General features: G+C 36.7%; 1 protein-coding gene across 1 annotated transcript; it reads right to left on the bottom strand.

Moving 5' to 3' along the window:
* Nucleotides 1-1,761: 1,761 nt before the first annotated feature.
* Nucleotides 1,762-22,592, bottom strand: EXOC1L (exocyst complex component 1 like). The gene is made up of 3 exons (XM_003898879.5): nucleotides 19,477-22,592; nucleotides 8,134-8,264; nucleotides 1,762-2,480 (listed from the first exon to the last, which is right to left on the bottom strand). Exons 1-3 carry the CDS (start codon nucleotides 19,595-19,597, stop codon nucleotides 2,214-2,216), a joined length of 519 nt encoding a protein of 172 aa, XP_003898928.1. The 5' UTR covers nucleotides 19,598-22,592; the 3' UTR covers nucleotides 1,762-2,213.
* Nucleotides 22,593-23,244: the final 652 nt, after the last annotated feature.

The following is a 23,244-nucleotide window of genomic DNA, read 5'->3' as shown; positions in this document are numbered from 1 at the left end:
TAAATGAGATTATATGGTATTTATCTTTCTGGACCTGGCTTATTTCACTTCATATAACGTCTCCCAGGGTTATCCATATTGTCACAAATGACAAGATTTTCTTCTTTTTAAAGACCACTTTTTCCCTTTTTAATAGGCTTAGATATAATTATAGATTATAGATCTAGGTTATATAATTATGTAGATACCGATATAATTCACATATCATACAAATTTACCCATGTAAGGTATACAGTTCAATGGTTTTTGGCTTATTACATTTTTTTTTTAAACTCGTGGTTATATATAACATTAAATTTGCTATTTTACCATTTTAAATGCACAATTCAGTGGGATTAATTACATTCACAAGGTTGTATAACCATCACCATTTTCAAAACTGTTTCATCACCCCAAACAGAAACTGATAAACAATAACTCTGTAACTGATAAGCAATAACTCTCCATTCTTCTGTTCTCCCAGTTCCTGTAAATCTTTAATCTACTTCTGTCTCTGAATTTGTGTATTCTAGATATTTCACATAAGGAGAGTCATACAATATATATCCTGTTGTGTCTGGCTTATTTCACCTAGAATAACATGTTCAAGGTTCATCCGTACTGTAGTAAGTATCAGAAGTTCGTTTCTTTTTGAGGCAGAATAATATTCCATTGTTTGGTTGGACCACTTTTTGTCTATTCATTCATCTTTCGATGGACACTTGAGTCGTTTCCAGCTTTTGGCTGTTGTAAATAATGCCACAGTGTACACTGGTGTACAGATATCTATTCAAGTCCCTGTTTCCATTTTTTTGTGTGTATGTATACCTAGGAGTGGAATTGCTGGGTCATATATTAATTCTCTGTTAGCTTTTTGAGAAACTGCCAAACTGTTTTCCATAGTGGCTGCACCATTTTACATTCCCATCAGAAATGTATGATGGTTCCAATTCTCCACACTCTTGTCAACACTTATTCCCTCCCACCCCTGCCATTTTTAAAACAACAGTCATCCTTAGTGGTATCTAAGTGGTATTGTCAGTGATATGGTATCTCTTTGCAGTTCTGATTTGCATTTTTCTCTTGACTAATGATATTAAACATCTTTTCCTGTGCTTATTGGCCATTTGTCTATCTTCTTTGTAGAAATGTCTATTCAAGCTCTTGCCCATTTTTAAATTGCATTGCTTGTCTTTTTGTTATTGAGTTGTAGAATGTATTTATATAGTTTGGATATTAAACCTTTATAAAATACATGATTTGTAAATATTTTCTCCCATTTTATAGGTTTTTCACTTTTTTGATAACGTCCTTTGATGCAAAAAGATTTTCATTTTAATAAAGTCCAATTTATCTTTTTTTTTTTTTGGCTCATGCTTTTGATGTCACAAAATCCCATTGCCAAATGCAAGGTCCTATAGATTTACCTCTATGTTTTGTTCTTGTTTTATATTTTTAGTTAATTTTTGTATATGGTGTGAAGTAGGGGTCCAGCTTAATTCTTTTATATGTAGACATACAGTCATCCCAGGACAATTTGTTGAAAAGATTATTCTTTCTCTTTTGAATGGACTTGGCACCCTTGTCAAAAATCATTCGACCATAAATGTATGAGTTTATTTCTGAACTCTCAATTCTATTTCATTGGTTTATAGGTTTATCCTTATATAGGTACCATACTGTTTTGATTACTATAGCTTTAATAATAAGTTTTGAAATCAAGAAGTGTGAGTTCTCCAACTTTGTACTTTTTTTTCTTGTACTTTTTATTTATCTATTTGGGACCTCATGAAATTCCATATGAATTTGGAGGATCAACTTTTCCATTTCTGCAACAAAGGCTATTGGAAATTTGATAGGAATTGCATTGAATCTGCAGATCACTTTTAGTAGTATTGACATCTTGATGATATTAAGTCTTCTTATCCATGAACACAAGGTCTTTTTCCACATACTTAGGTCTTTTAGGGTTTTTCTTCACACTCTTTAGGAGAATACTAATTTAGTCAAAACCGCACAGCTCCTTCCAAAGTTACCAAGGATCACATTGGCAAGAAGCCTTGAATGTTGAATGATTACATTAAAATATATTTCACTGCAATTCACAAGCATTACTTTATTTTTATTTAAATTATAGTAATCACTGATGAAGGGAAAAACTAAATTATGACAATCAGTATTTACTTGGGAAACCATTTTCATAGGTCACTGATGAAGGAACATGGTACACAGCTTCAGAGTGGCAAGGGACATAGGGACAAGCACACAAGATTGAAAGCATAAAAGCATATTCTCATAAGGACCAAACAATCCTTATTGTTGGAAGACCAAATGGAATCATCGTTAATGTATGTAGAATCAAAGTTCACAATCTGTAAGTCCTTCTTAAGATATGCATGATTCAGCTTATTTACCGTTCGAGCAAAGGCATATTTAGAAGCACAGCTATATGCTTCCAAACTGTACACTTTCTTGAAGTGCAGATCAAAAAATGGATTGTCCTGGAAGAGAATGAGAGACATGATTTAGTTTGTAGCCAAGAAAGTAGCTAGGTTTCCTGGATTCTCTCACATTCTCTTGGATATGTTTATTGATTGTGAAGTATCAGTATCAAACATATTTCTAAAATCTACAAATGGGCTTTCCAAAGCTACTTACTTCAAAGTAATTGCTTCTAAAAATCAACAATAAGAAAGGTTATTTTTGAAGCATCTATGTTTTTTCAAGTATACAAATAAAATGTGCCTCAGACTGTGTGGTTATTAAGTCTTCTCAATGTAATGAATTGGAGAGGATGAGTAGGGAATAAATAAAGCAGAGAATAAACTCACAGACTTCTGGAAAATAGAAAAGGTTTCTCTCCCTTTTTAGTAGGAGGTTGGTTCCTTGTGCTATTTCAAAGGTAGAAGGAAGAAATACACAATAGCTAGCTATTGGCATGCTATAGATCACCAATTTTCTGTCTTTGAAGTTTTACAGCAAGGAATTACTTTTGAAGGTAATAGTAAGGACCATTGAATCATTCGACTGAAACTGACAAATTTACTAAAGACTGCCTCTGGGTTCTTGCTATATCTGTAGCAGAAATATTTCAAGAAAAAGTGGAAACCAAACCTGATCTAGGTCCTACATGTTAAAATAATAACTGCTACTGTTAATAGCAGTAACAACGATGCCTTGCATTTATAAAGTTTACAAAATGCTTTCACATTCATTATCTGCCTAATTCCTAACTCTCCTTTAAGACAGAGATTTTGCATTATTTATCATCATGTTCTTAGTACTTATGCATGATGACTACTAATTTCTCAACAAGTATGTGTTGAACTGACCTGAAGTAGTCCTAAGAAAGGAGAAGTGGAGGCAAACATTGCCCCAAATAACAAATAGGCAGAGAAGGACTAAACCAAACCAGAGTATTAATAATTCACTGTCATGTAGTATGTAACATCATATACAAGCAACTTACATATTTGCAATTTGATTTTTAAATAGGAAAATTCTTGCAGGAGGTAGTAAATAGAGCATGAATTTTAAAGTTAGACAACTATTTTGACTGTTCCATGGGCAAAATGCTTGTTTGATCTGACTCTCATTTTTCTCCTTATTTTAGATAGTGCTGTTGTGAAATTTACATGAGAATGATCATATAAACAAGTGCGGAGCTTAATAAATGATAGTTCCTAAAGATTGTGATATTACCATTTAAAAAAGTTAAAAACAAAACATAATCATGCTTTTACTTCTGCATAGCAAAAGAAATAATCAGCAGAACAAACAGACAACCCACAGAGTGGGAGAAAATCTTTGCAATGTATACATCCCACGAAGGACTAATATCCAGAATCTACAACGAACTCAAACAAATCATCAAGAAAAAAACAAACAATTCTATCAAAAAGTGGGCAAAGGATATAAATAGGCAATTCTCAAAACAAGATAGACAAATGGCCAATAAACATGAAAAAATGTTCAATATCACTAATGATCAGAGGAATGCAAATAAAAACCACAATGTGATACCACCTTACTCCTGCTAGAATGACCATAATCAAAAAATCAAAAAATAATAGATGTTGGCATGGATGTGGTGAAAAGGGAACACTTTTACACTGCTGGTGGGAATGTAAACTAGTACAACCACTATGGAAAAGAAGGGGGCGATTCCTTAAAGAACTAAAAGTAGAACTACCATTTGATCTAGCAGTCCCACTCCTGGGTTTCTACCCAGATGGAAAGAAGTCGTTATATGAAAAAGATACTTACACATGAATGTTTATAGCAGCACAATTTGCAATTGCAAAAATATGGAACCAGCCCAAATGCCCATCAATCAACCAGTGGATAAAGAAATAATTATATATATATATATATAATTAATATTATATATATATATAGACATACCGTGGAATACTACTCAGCCATAAAAGGAAAGAAATAATGTAATTTACAGCAACCTGGATGGAATTGGAGACCATTATTCTAAGAGAAGTAACTCAGGAATGGAAAACCAAACATCGTATATTCTCACTCATAAGTGAGAGCTAAGTTATGAGTATGCAAAAGCATAAGAATGACACAATGGACTTTGGGGACTCAGGGAAAAAGGGTGGGAGGAGCGGTGAGGGATAAAAGACTACACACTGGGTATAGTTACACTGCTTGGGTGATGGGTGCATCAAAATCTCAGAAATCACCACTAAAGAACTTATTCATGTAACCAGATACCACCTGCTTCTCAAAAACCTATTGAAATAAAAAGAAATAAATAAAATAAAAATTAAAAAATCATAATCATGCTTAAAAAACCATGTATAAAGGTGGTGTGATTTTAAGTGCAGCACTTTTATAGTCACATTCAAAAAAATTTTTTTTTTCTGGTGCTCATAACTACAGCTTGAAAGACAATTCTGCCAAGAATCTCCATAAAGAGAAATCACATCCATTGCATCACCAGATACCAATCAAGCTCCTTAGGGAGTTTTCTCTTGCAAACATTTGCTCCTCATCAGATAGAAAATACCCCTCATGCCTTTGAGATACTTGCAGAAGAGTAATATTTTCCTTTAGCCTAATAATTGGAGCCTGAGTATGCATGCACATAGGATACAAATCTGCCTGTCTCTGTCTCTCTCTCTTTTGATAGAATGCTAGAACTAAAAGGGATCTCAGGAATCATTTATTGATCTCCTGTTTTTAGCTGGGATTACACAGTGGTTTCCAGAGATATGAAGTCCAGGTCACACATTTAGTTATTGGCAGAGCCAGGACAAAACCCAAGCTCTCAATCAGCACAAGCTCAGTTTTTGCTACATCATCCTGTCTACTGCTGCACCAGTCAGTCTCCAAATCCCCAGTCATTTTGATTTCTGCTTTATAAATTGACTTCAATTTCAATTCCATTCCATTTTAAAGTTGACAACTTTTTGGCTCAAAATTGCTCTCTATAAAACTGTATCATTGCTACTGATATGTAAATGTAATAATGTAAATAATGTAATAATGTAAATAATGTAATAATGTAAATAATGTAAATTTATTATAAATTAAATGCAATCATGTAAGTGTAAAAAATGTAATAAATGCTGACCCCCAAGGATTTGATTCCAAAAAAGAGAAATAGAAATTCCTAGAACAGTCAGAATATTTTTACTTCATCCATAGAAAATAAATCTGGCAAAGAACTATTCTTTGGATATTATGGTTTTTCTTCTGGCAATTTAATATTTTAAGTCCTAAAGTGATGAGAAAACCAGAAATACTCAGCTTATCTTTTGTATCTTGTTTACTATGAAAGATAATGATCTTCAAATTGGAAAGGGAAGAATCAACAATGTTGGGATGGAATTAAAGGCCATCAAAAGTGAGGAAAAAATAGACCACAGTTAGTTGATCTGAAATGAGTCTAAATTGACAGTCCTGGTGAATACAATCTTGGGCATTGAACAAACTTGTAAAAACCAATGATAACATCGGTAATATTTGAGAGCTGGAGAAAAAAGACCAGGAAAATGGGCCAAAGATTGGTAGGGATAGTTAATTTGTGGGGATAGTTCCTGAAACTACAGCTTAGTGAACTTGACATGCACTTCTGATCAAATTAAATGCAGTATTATAGAAATTTGACAAGTACAGAAAAATATAAAAAATAAAATCATAGTTAAAAAATGTGTAATCTTATCACTGAGATAACTTATTAAAGTACTGGTTTATTTTACATATACATATATACACATATACATATACTGACATATATTTTTTGTAAAAATATTAAGATTCATATTTCAATAACATGACTAAATATGCAAAATTGAGATAATATTTTAGAAAAGTTTTATATTTAGCTGATTTTTAGAAAACTTGTTAAGTGGCTGAACAATTGTGTTCTGAGATATTCTTTTGGAAGCCTATTTTATAACGGTTGTATAACATTCTATCATATAAATACGTAATGATATATTTAACCATTTCCTAAGCATCAAACACTTAGGTAGAACATATTGTCAGAAAAGTGTTACACGAATATTTAGGAAACACAGCAATGAAATCCAGCATTCTTTTGCCAAGAAGTCATGTCAAACACACCAATTTTTAAAAAAAGGTTTGTAAGGTGGTAAGTCAAGGTAACAGTAGATAGTATATGTTGATTTTAGTAAACGACAAATTTTAGATATTCAGGTTAGATGAATAATTAGGGCAGAAATAAGTGCTTTTGGCTAATTCTCTACTGTATCCTCAGAGCCTAGCAATGCCTGGTATACAATAAATTCTCAATAAATTAATGAAGGAATAAATGAATATATAAATTTGTATAGACTTTCAGCAATCAATCTGAAGAAGGCAAATTAATAGATTTCTGGGTAAAGTCTAGCTCTACCACTTAATAGCTGTGTCACCTTGGGCAAGTCAATCTCTTTAAGTCTCATTTTCTTCATCTGTAAAATGGAATAATGGAATCTAAATCATGAGGTTTTATGATGATTATGTAAAAATATACATGAAAGGAGCTTAGCTTGGCTCCTGGCACCTCATAAAAGTTTACTGAATATTGGTAGTAGCAAGTAACAGTACTACTAGCAGCAGTAACGGTAACCATCAATGATTTAGAGGTACATACTTGGCCCTGCCTGCCTCATCAATTTTATTATTGACTTGGATGAAGTCCTAAATGTTGTGTTCATTAAATCTGAATCATACTATAGTAATACTAAAAAATAACGATATTAGAAGATTTTAAAGGTTGGAATAACAGGCCAAGTGAAGAATATGGCATTTATTAAGATTAAAAATAAATGAGCTTAAAGTTCTAATTCATTCAACAATAATACCACAAAGACTTAGTGAGTGCCTATCATCTATCAGGCTACGATAAAGGATGAAAACCATGGTCCTAATTTTTAAGGAGCTTTCCATCTAGAGGGAATACAGAGTAACCCGACAATTGCAGTTTGTAGGATTACGGTTATAATACATTTCCACCCACGCCATAATGAGTGGAGGGCGGAGAGTCAATAGGACTTTACTCAACGGGAAATCTGGGTAGCAGTTAAAGGTAATTGGACATTTGAAGCCTCAGGAGTCAGTACGTAAGCACTGTGGATGTAGAAGGTTCAAAGGGGAAGGGTTCCCCGTCAACATCAGAGTTCAAAAACACACTGTGAAAATCACTTGCCAGAACTCAAGTGGAGAGATTGGAGTATCTAGTCTTTCTCGCCTTTCAACTCTAAGATTATAGGATTTCCATCCTTCTAGAGGATGAAGTGGGCTTGCTGACGGTAAAATGTGAGGATGAGGGAAGAAATCCACTAAATTTATAGAGGAAATTGTGGTGGGGAGAAAGTGATGGTAGAAGCATCATATATCTGGAAAAATGGCATTTAAATTTTCAGGATTGACTGGTAGATTGTGTTTAACCTGTTAAGAGGCCCTTGGGAAAGGTGCTTTTAAATTTAATAGACAAAATTCCACTTGAAACTCATAAAAACAGAACCAAAAAACCGGTACATCATCCCAGTAGATTAAACCATTCCACTTATGAACAATATAATGTCATCGTAACACTTAGTACATGCCACGAATATATGAAGCAGGATATTGAACATAGAGATCTCCAGCATATTGACTCCACATCTCCTTATAAAATGTAACACTTACAGTATCTGCTTCTTTTCCATCAATCATCTTCAGATCATTCAAAGACCACTTTTTTGTTACTTCATATTTTTCATCTAAACCTATCCTGTAGTGTTTCACCATGATTATTTTTACTTCTTCCTTTTTGGTCACTGTAGGACAGAAAAATACTTAGTTTACATAAATTCTTAGAAGCTAATAAATTATTCAAGTTATACTTTTTGGTATTTATGTATCCCCTTTTAATAAAATGACCTTGAACCTGTATTACAGCTGCACCTCAATTGTGAGCCCTGATGTATCTGAATCCTCACAGTATGCACCCAAATTTGCTCAACGTATTAACTTTATTTTTGCTACAGTTGTGGTTACATACTGCCACAGTAATGTCTGTTAAATAGAACAATGAGCTGTGTGCTTTGAGCTCTGAGCATTGTGGTAGAGAATAGTGTTCACCTTGGGGCAGGAAATAAGAGGCTTAGCCTTAGCATACATTCAGTGCCAAGTGTTTATCAGAACAGGTTGGAATTTTAATTTATGACAATGTAAGAAAGTGAGGTCATGGAAGTAAACAGTACTGCTTTACAGCAATACAGTGTTGAAGAGTGAGTGACCAAGCAAATACTACAGTAACTATGGACACTTGCCTTTAAATTCGCTCTGAGACTTACAATGTAGAAATGCTTGCATCACAGCTACTGTTAACCTGCTTGGTATTGCTTGAGATTGTAATCCTCTCAAGTGTGGCTCTCAAATTCTAGTATTCAAAATGTGCCACTTGCACAAAAGGTTTTAGTACTATACTTTGAAAGATATGGGAATATTTTTGCTTATTTTGTGGGAACAAAATGAGGGAAATGCTTTTTTTGGTTTTAAAATTATTTGGTCTTATATATACACATCAGAAGAATCAATATTTGAGCATAGAGATCTTAAGTTGAAAATTATCAATGAGTTATTATAATAAAGGAGTGTTTACTGAGTATTTGCTACTCACGTGATAGAACTGTAATAGATGCCACAGGGGATACAAGTAAAAGACATGGTCCCTGCCCTCTAAAAATTTATGGTTTCATTGGTGAGACAAGGCTAACACACATGTCACATACAATAGCATATTATAAAGAGGTGGCAGGTGGGGATTGAATGCCTAGGATTTCCCTTCAAGATGAGTAATGTCACTTAGAGAGTTGGAAGCTGGTTCTGTCTTCTAAGAGTGACTCTGGAATTTTTTCTTGGGGGGCGGGGAAGACTCTCTCTTGGTTCTGGAAAGCATCACTTTGACATGCTCTCCCAGCTCCCAGCTCTGTAGACATGAAACAATACATCACAGTATAATCGTAGTGAAAGATAAGTTATGTGGAGCAGACCAAATGTTCAATGAGTTCTGAGAAGGGAAAGGATTGGAGTAGTTAAGGCAGGAATTACAAATGAAATAGAATTTGAGATAAGGCTTAAATTTTGAAAAGACAAGGGTCATACTGCAGACATTTCTAGGTGAAGGACAGCATGTGGAAATGCATCAGCAACAGAAGTTAACGTCACCAGGTAGAATTAAAGAAAGTGCACTGCATGGGTTGGTTGATGTTCAGATTTGTGGGCAATAGGATTCACTAGGTACAGAAGGTTGTGAAAATGTTTTGAAAGACTCTGGATTTGAAATGCAACAGAAACCACTTTGGACCTGTGTCTGAATTCTCTTTTCTGGATGGAGTGATGTGAGGCTGACCTATTATAGTAAGGGCTCTAGAATTGGGTCTAGCAAAGGGAGCATCCATTGCCTGAAGGTGCTAGTGATACTGAAATCAAGGCAGCCAGTTGAGCTGAGAGTTGATGATGGAGCTCAGTCCTCAGGAGAAGGAGTGGGAGCAGTCTGACAAATCTCAGAAGAAGGCACTGTGTTGGGTGGTCAGTGAAAACTCATGTAGCAATACCTGTTTGTTAAGTCTCCCTCCTTCTGTAGCAAAAGGCTAATAAAATGGTGCCCTATTAAAGAAGAATTTTTTCTGGCAGCAGTGATGTACAGAATATCTGGGAGAAGAAATGAAAGAGGAACTGGAGGACCCTGGAAAATGCAGTGCAGCTTAGTGAGTTCTGGCACTAGACATTCTGGAGTTAAATCACGACACCACCTCTGAACAGCATGGTCTGAGTAAATGATTTAATCTCTAAAGAGTTTAAACCTCAGTTTTCTTATGTTGTAAAACAGACATCAGAATGATACAAATTCATAGGGTGTAAAGATTAAAGTAGACAAAATATATAAAGAACTTAAGATAGTGCCTGGTTTACAGTAACTGTTAAAAATGTTTTGTTTTGTTTAAGAGGCTGTTGTAGTAACCTGGGCATGGGATGTGGGTCATGGATATAGAAGTGGAAAATCCAAGTAAGATTTTAAATAACACTGGATGGAAATAACACTGGATGAAAACCAAACACTAGACACAAACCCAAATAGGAAAGTAGAGAGGGTGAGTTGGTTGGGTGGAAAAATGAGTTTTGTTTTTGACACACAGATGAAGTAGCCACAAATTATCTCAAAAGAGAATGAGATGGAAGTTTTGTAGTTTACGAATGGAGATACAGACTTGGGTTTTTTTGTGTGTGGAAAAGTTTCCAAGGGCAGTTTTTTGTTGTTGTTGTTGTTTGTTTGTTTTTCATTTTGAGAGAGGGTCTCACTCTGTTACCCAAGCTGGAGTATAGTGGCATGATAATGGCTCACCGCAGCCTCAACCTCCTGGGCTCAAGCATACTTCCACCTCAGTCTCCTGAGTAGCTGGGACTACAGGAATGCACCACTATGCCTGGCTAATTTTTTATCTTTTTTTGTAGAGATGGGTCTCACTGTATAGTGATAGTGATAGTGGTCTCAAACTCCTGGCCTCAAGCTATGCTCCTGCCTCAGCCTCTCAAAGTGTTGGGATTATAGGTGAGAATCACCATGCCTGGCTCCCAAACCAAATTTGTAGAGAAAAGAGCAGAGGAAAGAGGTGAGAGAAAGTGAGAAGAAGAATAGATGCCAAGAAAGACGTCTGAGAGACAGGCCCAGGTGTGTAATGCTATGGGAATCAAGAGAATCGTGAAGTTTAAAGGTTTGGAGACTATCCCATGAAGTCCCTTTACTAGGTAAGGCAGAGTTCAGCCCTAGCACTGAATCTGACTTGGAAGAAGATCATGAATTTCCTCCATGAGGGCAGTTTCTCTAGAATGCTGAGGGCAGAAGACTCCTTCTGCAGAGGACTCCTTCATGCACCAACACTATTTGAGTGCACATTGTGTGCCAGCCTCAAGGTTAGGTAGGATTTACAAAGACAATAGGAATGAAGACTAAAGGCTATGATTGAGATCACATATTCCAGGAGTTTGGAAAAGGAGGGATTGTACATTTTGGAGGCAGAGGAAGTGACTAAGGCACACCTTCTGGAGAGGATCTCAAGCAGAATATCTTAGCTTGGGGTCAATGAGCTAGTTTAGAGTCTGTGATCCCCCTGACAGTGTGCCAAAGTTGGTGGGCTTCTGTCCATCTATCCTTCTCCAGCACTAAAAAGGTTCTATCTCCACTGATGCAGATGCTAGCCTTGGGAAGATGAAAGGATTAAAAGTAAAGCTATTAGGCAGAGGTGGTGAAGTGGAGGCACACTTGAATCTATCATGCTTACTAAGGACAAGATCTTGGAGACATTCTCCTCCACCAGGAGGCAGTTGTATGCCCAGAAAGAAGCTGTACCTCATAACAAAAGGACTATGTTCTTGCTCCAGCTCGCTGTCTCACATGCTGCTTAGCGGGTGGGAGAGAATGGGGTTGGGGAGGTATGGAAAATGTATTTTCACTGAGCAAATTCCACTGCCTCATCTACGTGTTATGATAAGCATGTTATGGTCATCTGTAGGCCACTCATTCATCTCATTAAATTGATAAATATTTGAGTGCCCTTTTTATACCAAGCACTGTGTTAGGAATTGAAAACATTAATTCTCATAAGGCATCATTCCTGCTGTCGCTGAGATTGTAGGGAGTGGGGTCTTCAGAAAGAAAACCCGTGCTCACGGTTCTGCAAAGAAGAAATAGACAAAGTAATTAAGGAATGTGGAGGAAGGATGTCTTCATCCAAGTGGGGGTCCGGGAGAGCTTCCTGAGAGAGGTAACCTGAGTTGTAAAGGGCAGTAGAAGTTAGCAGAATGAAGATGCGGTAAAGGTAGTTCTAGAAAAGCATTCACACAAAGGCATGAAATACCTGACATTTTTAAGTCATTAAAAGCATCTGGTACTGCTGGCATGAGGTTTGAGGGTGGACAGGTGGAAGGGAACAAGTTAGGCAAGACTAGTCCCTGAGGAGTCTAGAATATCAGGCTGAGAAGATCAAAGGTTATTCTGAAAGCCATGCATTTATCTGTGTAAGAGAGAGAAGTTGTCACTGAAGGATTTAAAGTGAATGGACAGACTGAGCTTTTAAATTTCAGAAATTTCTTTTGGGATCTTCCATAAAGGATAGGTTGGAGGTGGGGAATGGAGAGAAGAGACGTGAAGAAGGTGAGTCCTACAAGTCATCACATTTTCTTATATTAATGGTCAGTGTCCCATTAACACCAAACTAAGAAAATAAAAAAGCATTCTTTAAAAGTTAACCTTTTGACAAAACAGCTTCCTTTGTAGCTAAGGAGGCTCCAAGAATTGTCTTTAGCCACAAGCCAAAGAAGTCTACTCAGCCTGGAGTCAACCCAATCCCTAATTTCCACACTTGAGCTTTGCTGCCAGCTAAAATTAAATGGCCGTATCCACATTAATGCAGTGGCAAAGTGGAAACCTATCACATTGTCTTAAAACAGAAATGTGTTTATATAATCAAAATGTTAGAGAGTTGTTTTCAGTTACATCAGAGTTTCCGTTATTGAATTATGATTTAGTGAATACTATCTACAGAGTAAGGGAACTTCAGAGTTAATCTGCTCTAGTTTTAATTTTAATCAGCATTTTCAGAATTATAATTTTAACTTCATGCCAATCACTTTATTTTCACTTTAAATTTTAAAATAAACTTTGTCATTAATAAATGCCTCTGTTACCATGATAAAATAGTCACTGTTATTCATGAGGCTAAATGGAAGGAACATTGCCCGATTGATCCAATATAATTTGGCAGAATAGAAGAAAACAGTAGCTCACAAGTAAGTTGCACAGAATGCTTTAAAGAAACAACTCTTCTTTTATGTTGTATTGTTATACAATTGTTTTCATCATTTAAGTTAAATGATGGAGAGAAATTACTATGAGATATTGCAGAAAAGCAGCAATAGTGAAATGTTACATATGGTGCTGTCTGGGTTCACTGAGAAGGCTATCATTGCTTTCATCAAAAGAGTAATTTTCTTTCTTTCTTTCTTTTTTGTTTTTTGAGATGGAGTTTCACACTTGTCGCCCAGGCTGGAGTGAAACAGCACGATCTCGACTCATGGCAACCTCCACCTCCTGGGTTCAAGCGATTCTCCTGCCTCAGGCTCCTGAGTAGCTGGGATTACAGGCACCCACCACCACACCCAGCTAATTTTTGTATTTTTAGTAGAGACAGAGTTTCACCATGTTGGCCAGGCTGGTCTCAAACTCCTGACTTCAGGTGATCCAGATGCCCACCTTGGCCTCCCAAAGTGCTGGGATTAGAAGTGTGAGCCACCATGCCTGGCCAAAAGAGTAGTTTTCATGTAACATTTTTCTTTAGAAATATTTTTTAAAATCAAATTTTGTGCTGCACTGAGTGTCTTTAAAATGAAAAAGATGGGCTATAAGCAAGTAAGGACATGAGTTGCTGATATTTTTACAGAATGGGAGATAGAATGAAAGAGAAGGAAAGTGATTTTGTGGGAATAGAAGCACCAAGAGAAAAGGGACATCCAACGAGGCATATGCAAGGTTTGGCTTTATGAGCTCCAATCTAGCATTACTCAGTGCCCCCACGAAAAGTAATATTGCATAGTAATTTGGCACAAGTGGACCTGCATTTAAAGCCTCCATTAGTCACTTATGAGCTGATTATCTTGGGCAAGTTATATAGCTACTGTGTACTTCAATTTTATCATGCATAGATGTGGCAAATAGGATAAAATATGTGAAGGACTTACCATAGTGCCTGGCAAATGTGTTAAGAAAAGCATCTACTCTTACTGGTTAGAAGCAATGTGGTAAAGTGGAAAAAAACTTGGGTTTTAGATTTAGATTTATGACCTGTGGGCCTTGGACTATGTATTTAACTTCTTGTGACCTATGGTTTCCTCATCTGTAAAACAGGAATTTTGTCTATCCCATAAGGTGGTTGTGAAGATTAATATAAATGGTACTAAATGGACTAAATGGAAGTGTGCCTGGCACTCAGCAGGCATGCCTTTATATGATAGGCTATCCCTTTTATTGCATCATCAATAATGCCATACTAATAATGAAATATTTTAAATATTTCTCCCCTTCAAAGCTCTGAAATCAAGTTCCTATTCACTCTACAAATGAGGCAAATGGCTTGGAGTTTAGATCTCCCAGGTAATAGATTAGCCACATTTAGATCTTTCCATGTTTAGATCTCCAAGGTAATAGATTAGCCACTGGGAGAATCTGTCTCATAAGTTACTAACTGATAATGGTGATGTGGGTTGTTCATTTTAGAGATAATGATAATATCCCCACTCTAAAATCCAAGCCACTGGCCCTTTTAGAACCAAACACTAACTCACAATAAATGCAAGGTAACAAGAGGACTCAAATGGGAGCTTCATCATTTCCATACTGTAACCTTCACCCACAATTACCCTGATTTGGAGAGTCAGAATATTTTATTTAAATTCCTCCACAGGGCTGGGTGCAATGGCTCATGCTTGTAATCCCAGCACTTTGGGAGGCTGAAGCACGATGGCTTGAGGCCAGGAGTTCGAGACCAGCCTGGGCAATATAGTGAGACCCCGTCTCTACACAAAAGACTAATAAATTAGCCAGGCATAGTAGCACATGACTATAGTCCCAGCTACTCAGCAGGCTGAGGTGGGAGAATCACCTAAGCCCTGGAGGTTGAGGCTGCAGTGAGCCAAGATCAGGTCACTGCACTCCAGCCTGGGTGTCAAAGTGAGACCCTGTCTCAAAAAAACAAAATAAATTAAATTAAATTAAAATAAATTCCTCCACAGAGACATTTAGTGATATTCCACAAATGCATTTTGTGTTTGTGTGTGTGTGTATGTGTGTGTGTGAGAGAGAGAGAGAAAGAGAGAGACCTGAACAAAATATATATAGAGAGAGTCTCGAACAAGAATAATAAAGTGTTTTTTTTCTACCTTTAGAAGACAAAGAGCAAGAATTTTAAAGTATAAAACCTACCTTTTTATTCAAGGCCTGTTCCCCATTTGACAATTCTGATTGTAACTAATTGTTACAATGAGTAACAATTAGTAAGTTTTGTGAATTTTATGATATATGTATTTTATTTTTTAATAAAATGTATCTCTTGGAAATCAATCCTACCTTTCTTCTCTTCATAATTTTTTAACATAGAGGATAATAAACACCGTCAAATTAGAATTTCTTCAAGTGTGATCTCCTTTTGAGCACAAGATTTCTGTCTTGTCACAGAACCAAATCTATTCATATTTATTAAAGGAGGTATTATAGGTCATGAAAGGGAAGATATTAAATTATTGTGTAGCAAAACAACCTTGACAGGAGAATCGCTTGAACCCAGGAGGTGGAGACAGCAGTGAGCCGAGATCGCGCCACTGCACTCCAGCCTGGGCGACAGAGCAAGACTCTGTCTCAAAAAACAAAACAAAACAAGACAAAACAAAACAAAAAAACAGCCTTGAGTAAACCCGCAACTTGAAAAATAAAAAAGAATATACACATAAACTATGTTTGGCTCTATAATCAGAACATATGTATAGCTGTTTGGATATATTTTGGCCTGTGTAATTGTTATTCTACTACTGCTAATAACATCGTTAATTATATGAAAACTTTTTAAAGCCTTAGTCCATGTTTAATTCTTCAAAACACTATGTATCAGGATAATTTGTTCTCAATTCACAGTTGAAAAATTAAACTAACCTCTTCCAGACAATACTATTATCTCCTGAAATGACAACTTAAAGAAAGAAATTCTTTAGATTGTGCTCTGTTGTTAAGATGTTGGGAATTTGCAAATATAGCAGCAGTGATACCAAATGAAGTCTTTAAAATTGTTTTTAGCAACCTCCTTTTCTCGTTAACTTGTTCTTATTTAACAATCTTATTAACATTCTTATTGTAAATGATTTGACAAAATTATTAAATTTTTTGGTTCACAGAGAAGTTCTGGTACGGCTTAAAAAACAATATGTATAGAGAATTTATGCATATTATTTTTATAATTCTAGAAAATGCCATTTATTTTCAGATTAATATCTATGAATGGAAGATATTTTTCTAGAGGTATGAGAATACTGAAAAATAATCAACATCTGAATATACATACAATTTTAAATTAATATAATATAAAATATATTAATTTTTCATTTTATATTAAATATACACACATGTTTACTATTTTGTTTTTACTACAAATATGTATTTATAATATATACATATATAAACATATATTTCAGCATATTTTTAATGGCAAATTATTTTTTCTGTATATCTGAAAATTATAACCTTAATTTAATTTTATTTATTTAGAATATAATGTATCACATTTGGTTTTATCCTAGTAAGAATTTAACAGGGGAGCACTGTGGGCAGATATAAGTGTTTTTATTTCCGTTTCAGAGATGTCACCACTGAGGCCAGAGAGCCTAATTATCTTGCCCTAAATTTCACAGCTGGTGGGTGGCAAAGCAGCACCAGGTTTCACACCAAGTTTGCCTGATTCCAAGTGTGTGAAGGTCTGTTCCACTTTCCATCCAGGTTTGGCTAATGCTTTAATACGCTGTGTCAAGTCCTTCAGCGTTTCTTTAATTCACGTGCACTCTCTTCATTGCACATGTGACTTATCCCTTTCTAGTGCCAGCACATAACAGAGCTCCTTCCTCCTTTATAAGAAGATGCTGCTTTTAACTTCCAGTGATAATGTTCTAGGTAGGGGAAGCTAGTCCCAGGGAGAAATGACTATGCAAACCCTAAGGTGGGAGTGGGCTGAGGTCCCAGGAAATCCCCCATGTACATCCTAGCAAACCAGAAAGGGAAATTTGAGTTTTTGACATCTAGTTTTAACATCAACCAGGTAAACATCAAGATTTAATGGTAAGTCACAATCCTTTGACTGCGAGACCCTTGCAAAAGAGACTCTGGTCAGATAAATAGAAAGCTTAACCATATTTAAACATATTTTCATTAATTGAAAAAATACATGATGGAATTTGACTACACTGGACTCGTGAGTCTCACAAATTTAGAAGTGCTAGATTGTAGGGAATGAAGAGGAAATCATAATATGACTCTACTCCATGAAGGTGGCATCATTCAAAGTACGGAGTTCCGCGTCTCAACAATTGTGATGTGATCTGTTTGATTCATTACCAATGGAAATTGTCTGAGTCCAGCATGGTCAAAGCCAAGACTATTCAAGCAACACACTGACTTATTTTAAATTACTGTTCCAGCAAAATGTATTTTTAATTGCCATAAAAAAGTGTTACATTTAGAGAAAGTACTCTCAAATTGATGGATGTGATGTAGAAGAGAGTCGTGAAGTTAGTGAACTGATAGGGCTTATAAAGTTAACTTGTATCTAGAATAGCACAATATGGTCTTCTTTTCTTCATCTCTGAGAAGATCTTGTTTTTTCCTTGCTTCTTACATGACAGAATTATTGAATTATTTCCAAACATTTAAATCTAGGAGACTTTTTTTTCATGTCAGATAGAACAAGTCTAGTTAATTACATAATTTGGAGGGAGAAACTAAGATGTATTTGGTAAGTTAGATATATAAATTATTGTGATTATTTAATTTTTCATGTTTTTCTTTAAAAATATGTGTATACTAATGTTACCAGTGAGAAATCAACTTTATAAAGTGGAAGTTACAACAAGTACACAATTATTACATTTTAATGTTGGAATAAGCATTTTCTCTAATATATTCAGTAAAAATATTTTAAGATACAGTGATGTGATGGCTAGGATACAGTATAGTTTCTTAAATTGTTTTAAATTGACTTTTAAAAATATTTAATTTCTTTTTCCTGGGTCAATCAATTTTTTTATGTCACTAGAATACCCTCTATACTTTGTAGTTATATAGCAAAATATGCTAAAGTGTCAGATAAATATTTCTAATGCCATTATTGGGTAAATATTACTATATTTATTAGAAATGACAGAATTTAAAAAAATTCTTGGCACTTTCTTTAAAGACATTCTATTTCCCTTACAGCACTCCCTCCTGGCAACTTTGAAAAGGCCTTCTAAGTCAATTATCAGAAAGGGAATTATAAGAAGTTGTTTTCTGAAAATGGGTGTGTGCCTTAGATAGGCAAGTCCACAATGAACACGAAGCTTCTAAGCTCTTTTCTCCTAAGCCCCTGAAAAGTATTAAAAGGCATGGACCAAGAAAAGGGAGTGCTGTATATTCTGTTCAATAGTGGCATGAGCATTCCTGTCTAAATTCAGCACAGAAATCACAGTTTAGGCAAATCATAATTAAGTGTAAAATCCTTTTTCTAGCTTTGGACAATTTTCATGAATTTTAGAAACATGAGGGTAAAATCTTTATTTTAGTTAAATAGTTTGGAGAACATGCTCTAATCCTTAAAGTTCCATTTTCATAAACTAGTTTCACCATTAAGGTACTGTTTTTGTGAGCACACTTCTTATAAGATAAAGAAGTTTTAAAATATAATTTCTCTCTTCAAATAAACCACCAGGAAGTCTAAAACCCTCAGAAGAAAATCTAAGGCTTTGTTTTTTTCCTAGAATGAAAAGGGATAATGCCGGTTGTCCAGACTGGTTGCAAATGGTGCTGTATAACTCTATTCTCCAACGTATTTAAAAGTATACGGACAGCTCTCTGTTGCATTTTTAAAAATGAGCTCTTACACGATAAAATTCCATGCCATGCAAATGAATTAAACAAACGATTGGAGACAAAATAATCAAATCAGGAGAAGTACATATCAGTTTCATTTCTCCACGATTAACCAAAATGTTCTAATACAATGTTTTGTTCTTTCATTTTTAACACTTTAAAAAAATTCTGTAGAACCCAAATTCTTAAACCTGGCATAGTTAAGTTCTCATCAGAAGAAGGTGCAAGTGCTGTATAGGAAAATAAATACAAAAAAAAAAATTCCCTCTATCATCCAAGCATCTTTGGGTGACTTGCTTTTTGAAATGATAACAGAAGGAACAGATTACCTGACACACAGAGGTAATACCTGTCCTGGACGGAGAACTCTATTTCAATAAACTCGTACAGATTCTGCGAGAGTGGCTTAAACAGTTTCTTCTCCAAGTCCTCCTTTACCAATGATGACATTTCCTCCAGTTCCACTTGGCCTGATGTCTTGGCTCAAGCTCACTCTTTCCTCTCCTTTTGCTCCCTAGATTTCTCGTTTGGGTTTGCAGCTCCTTGGTGAGCCCTGCCCACCTTCCAGCCCTCCCTCTCTTAACTTCTCATTCCTAGCCAGAGCCCAGATTCCCGAGAGCACTCAGCGCGGTCAGACCCCTCACTGCGGTATCTGCCCAGTGGCAGCAGCGGCGGCGGCAGCCAAAATACAGCAGCCTCACTAGCCCCACCGTCAGTCTTCCGCGACCAGCCTCCAGCAGGCTGCTCTCTGAACTCTTCCGTGGCTTGCTGGTGGGGAAACATATTTATGACCACCGACTGATACTCACAGATCTACTTGTGGAGTCCCCTGGCTGTTCCAGTCTTGGTAGCCTTTTCCCCTTTCACAACACTATGCGAAGACCACGATTTCAGCTTGATGCCATTATATAAATCAACTGTCTGGCTCTATTGATTGGGATCATCTTCCATTAAGAACTTTGCTGTCATCGGCAAGAGAAAAGACATTTGTGCTTGCTCCTAACACTTCCAACAAGTCTCTTTCCCTCCCTTCCTTCCCCTCCTGATCTTTGCTTCCATGACAGTCTGCACCAATTCCTGGGTCTAAATTATTTTTAAAATGGAAATTTTTCATGTGTTCACTTTAATACTATTTATGCCTCCACTCACAAAAATGTGTTAGCCACCTACTAGGGTAAAACATTGTATTTTTCTTAGAAGGGTGAATTTCTTAGCCTCAAGGAACTTCTAATCTAATAGAAATGAGTACACCAAACAGTTATCATAAATGTGTAAGAGTGATAAAGGCACAAAGAAGAAGGAAACACAGAATAGAAAAGACATTTATACCTGGCAGGTATTGGAGAAAGGGCTATGGGAGAAGATCTGGAGCTTGAAGAATGAGAGAAAAGTGGAGAGGTGGAGGAGGAGGAGCATATGTCAGTCCAGGGAGTCAAAGTCCTGCATCAAAAAAGCATGAGGGCTGTGCTATGGCTTGAATGGGTCCCCTCTAAAACTCAGGTGTTGTCAATGTGACAGTATTGAGAGGTGGGGCCCTTAAAAAAAGTGAGTAGGCCATGAGGGCTACTCCATCCTGAATGGGACTAAGGCCCTTATAAAAGAGTCTTCACATGGGTTTGGCTGGCTTGCGCTTCTGCCTTCTGCTACACAACATTCTTCCCATCTGGAGGAGGCAGCCCTCACCGGACAGCTGAACTTGCCAGTGCATTGATCTTGAACTTGCCAGCCTGGAGAACTGTAAGAAATACATTTCTGTTTCTTATAAATGACCCAGTCTGTGGTATTTTGTAAAAGCGGCACAGAAGGACTAAGACAGGATATTTGGGAGGACAGGAAGTAGCCCAGCTTTCCTGAGTTGTATGGTATGTGAAGGTAAAAGATTAGCCTGCAAAGATAGATTGGGGCCAGATCATGAAGGGCCTTAAATACCAGCTAAGCCTTTGGACTTTATTCTATAGAAGTAGAGGGCCAATTAAGGTTATTGACATGCATTCTTTCATTCATTTATTCATTCAACAGAAACTTATTAAGAATCGACTATGTACCAGGCTCTGTTCTAAGAACTGGTGATATGGCAATGAAAAAATAGGCCAATTCCTTGCTCTATGGAGCTCAATGCAGTAGATAGAAAACGAAGAAATAAAGCAGTAGTACATCCAGGGTGCACTCAGCTGCAAGTAACAGAATATATGACATAAAGATATAAATAATCTCATGTAATAGAAGGTCTGCAGGTAGGTAGTCCCAAGAGTTAGCTCAGGGCTCATAGATAAGGATCCCAAATGCTTCCCATTCTTCCGATCTACCTTCCTCAGATGTTGGCTTTTTTGTCCTGAGGCTGCATGGTTCAGATCCAAAGACAGAAAGTAGGAGAGGTGGCTCTTTTTTGTTTCTTTTCATGAGGAAGCAAAATCTTTTTCAAAAACCATCACGCACACTTTCCTTTACATCTCAGTGGCCATAAATGGATCGCATGGCATCCCTAGGAAAGCTAGTATAGTCCTATGCTGCATAACAAGATTTGAGTCAACAATAGACTGCATACAGGATGGTGATCCCATCATCTCAAATGAAGCCGAAAAATTCCTATGATCCAGTGACGTCATAGACCCCACGATGTCAACTCAATACCTTTTCTATGTTTAGATATGTTTAGCTACACAAATACTAAGCATGTGTTACAACTGCCCACACTATTCACTATGGTACATGCTGCACAGGTTTGTAGCAGCCTATAAGCCATAGGCTATACCATATAGCCCACCTAGGTGTGTAGTAGACTGTGCTGTCTAGGTTTGTGTAGTACTCTTTATTATGTGGGCACAGTGATAAAATTGCCTAATGGTGCATTTCTCAGAAGATAAACCCATCATTAAGTGATGCATAATGGTATTTGTCTTTTTTGACTGCTATTATGGGAGGTGGGATTTTCTAACAAAGAAGAAAGGGATGGGAATGGCTATGAGCAGATAACCAACAGTGTCTACCATGGCTGCTCTAAAGAAAAAAATGACATGCCTGTAGCTAGGCTGAATTGTGAAGTACTGGGTGAGATATTTGCCTTTCTGAGCCTCAATTTCCTCATCTGAAGAATGTTCTATAGGATCTTTTCCAACCTTTAATATCCTCCTATTTTGTCTGTGATTCTGGGACTCTATGAAAACAATTTGAGCAAGATGATCAAAGGACTAGTGTATCCGTCCATTCTCACCTTGCTGTAAAGGAATACCTGAGACTGGGTAATTTATAAAGAAAAGAGGTTTAATCAATTCACAGTTACACAGGCTGTACAGGAAGCTTGGTTGGAGAGGCCTCAGGAAACTTACAATCATAGCAGAAAGCGAAGAGGAAGGATCCACAGTCTTACATGACCGGAGCAGGAGGAAGAGAGAGAAGGAGGAAGTACAACACACTTTTATACAACCAGATCTCATGAGAACTCACTATCGTGAGAACAGCAAGGGTGAAATCCGCCCCCATGATCCAATCACTTCCCACCAGGTCCCTCCTCCTTCATTAGGGATTACAATTCAACATGTGATTTGGGTCAGAACACAAATCTAAACCATATCAACTAGTACTATGTTTGGATATGGAAATGGAGAAAGGAGGATGAATATGAGATACATCTGATAATAAAATCAGTAAGCAGTAGCACAAAGTTGAATGTGAAAGATGGAAAGTGAAGTCAATATGACACAACTGCTTTCTACTTCCACCTAGGGAATGAGTAAATGGCCTCCCGTCATGGGAGATAGGTTTTTGAGGAGAAATTATTTTTCAGATTTTACACTTAAAAAAGTATTTCCAGCCTGGCACAGTGGCTAATGCCTGTAATCCCAGCACTTTGGGAGGCTGAGGTGGGCAGATCATGAGGTCAGGAGATCGAGGCCATCCTGGCTAACACAGTGAAACCTCGTCTCTACTAAAAATATAAAAAATTAGCCGGGTGTGGTGGCATGTGCCTGCAGTCCCAGCTACTTGGGAGGCTGAGGCAGGAGAATCGCTTGAACTTGGGAGGTGGAGGTCGCAGTGAGCTGAGATCGGACCATTGCACTCCAGTGTGGGTGACAGAGAAACAAACAAAAAAGGTATGT

The sequence above is a fragment of the Papio anubis genome, chromosome 3, assembly GCF_008728515.1.
Source record: "Papio anubis isolate 15944 chromosome 3, Panubis1.0, whole genome shotgun sequence".
Lineage (NCBI taxonomy): Eukaryota > Metazoa > Chordata > Mammalia > Primates > Cercopithecidae > Papio > Papio anubis.
Note: the sequence above shows the minus strand (reverse complement) of the source record. Positions and strands in the feature narration are given on the sequence as shown.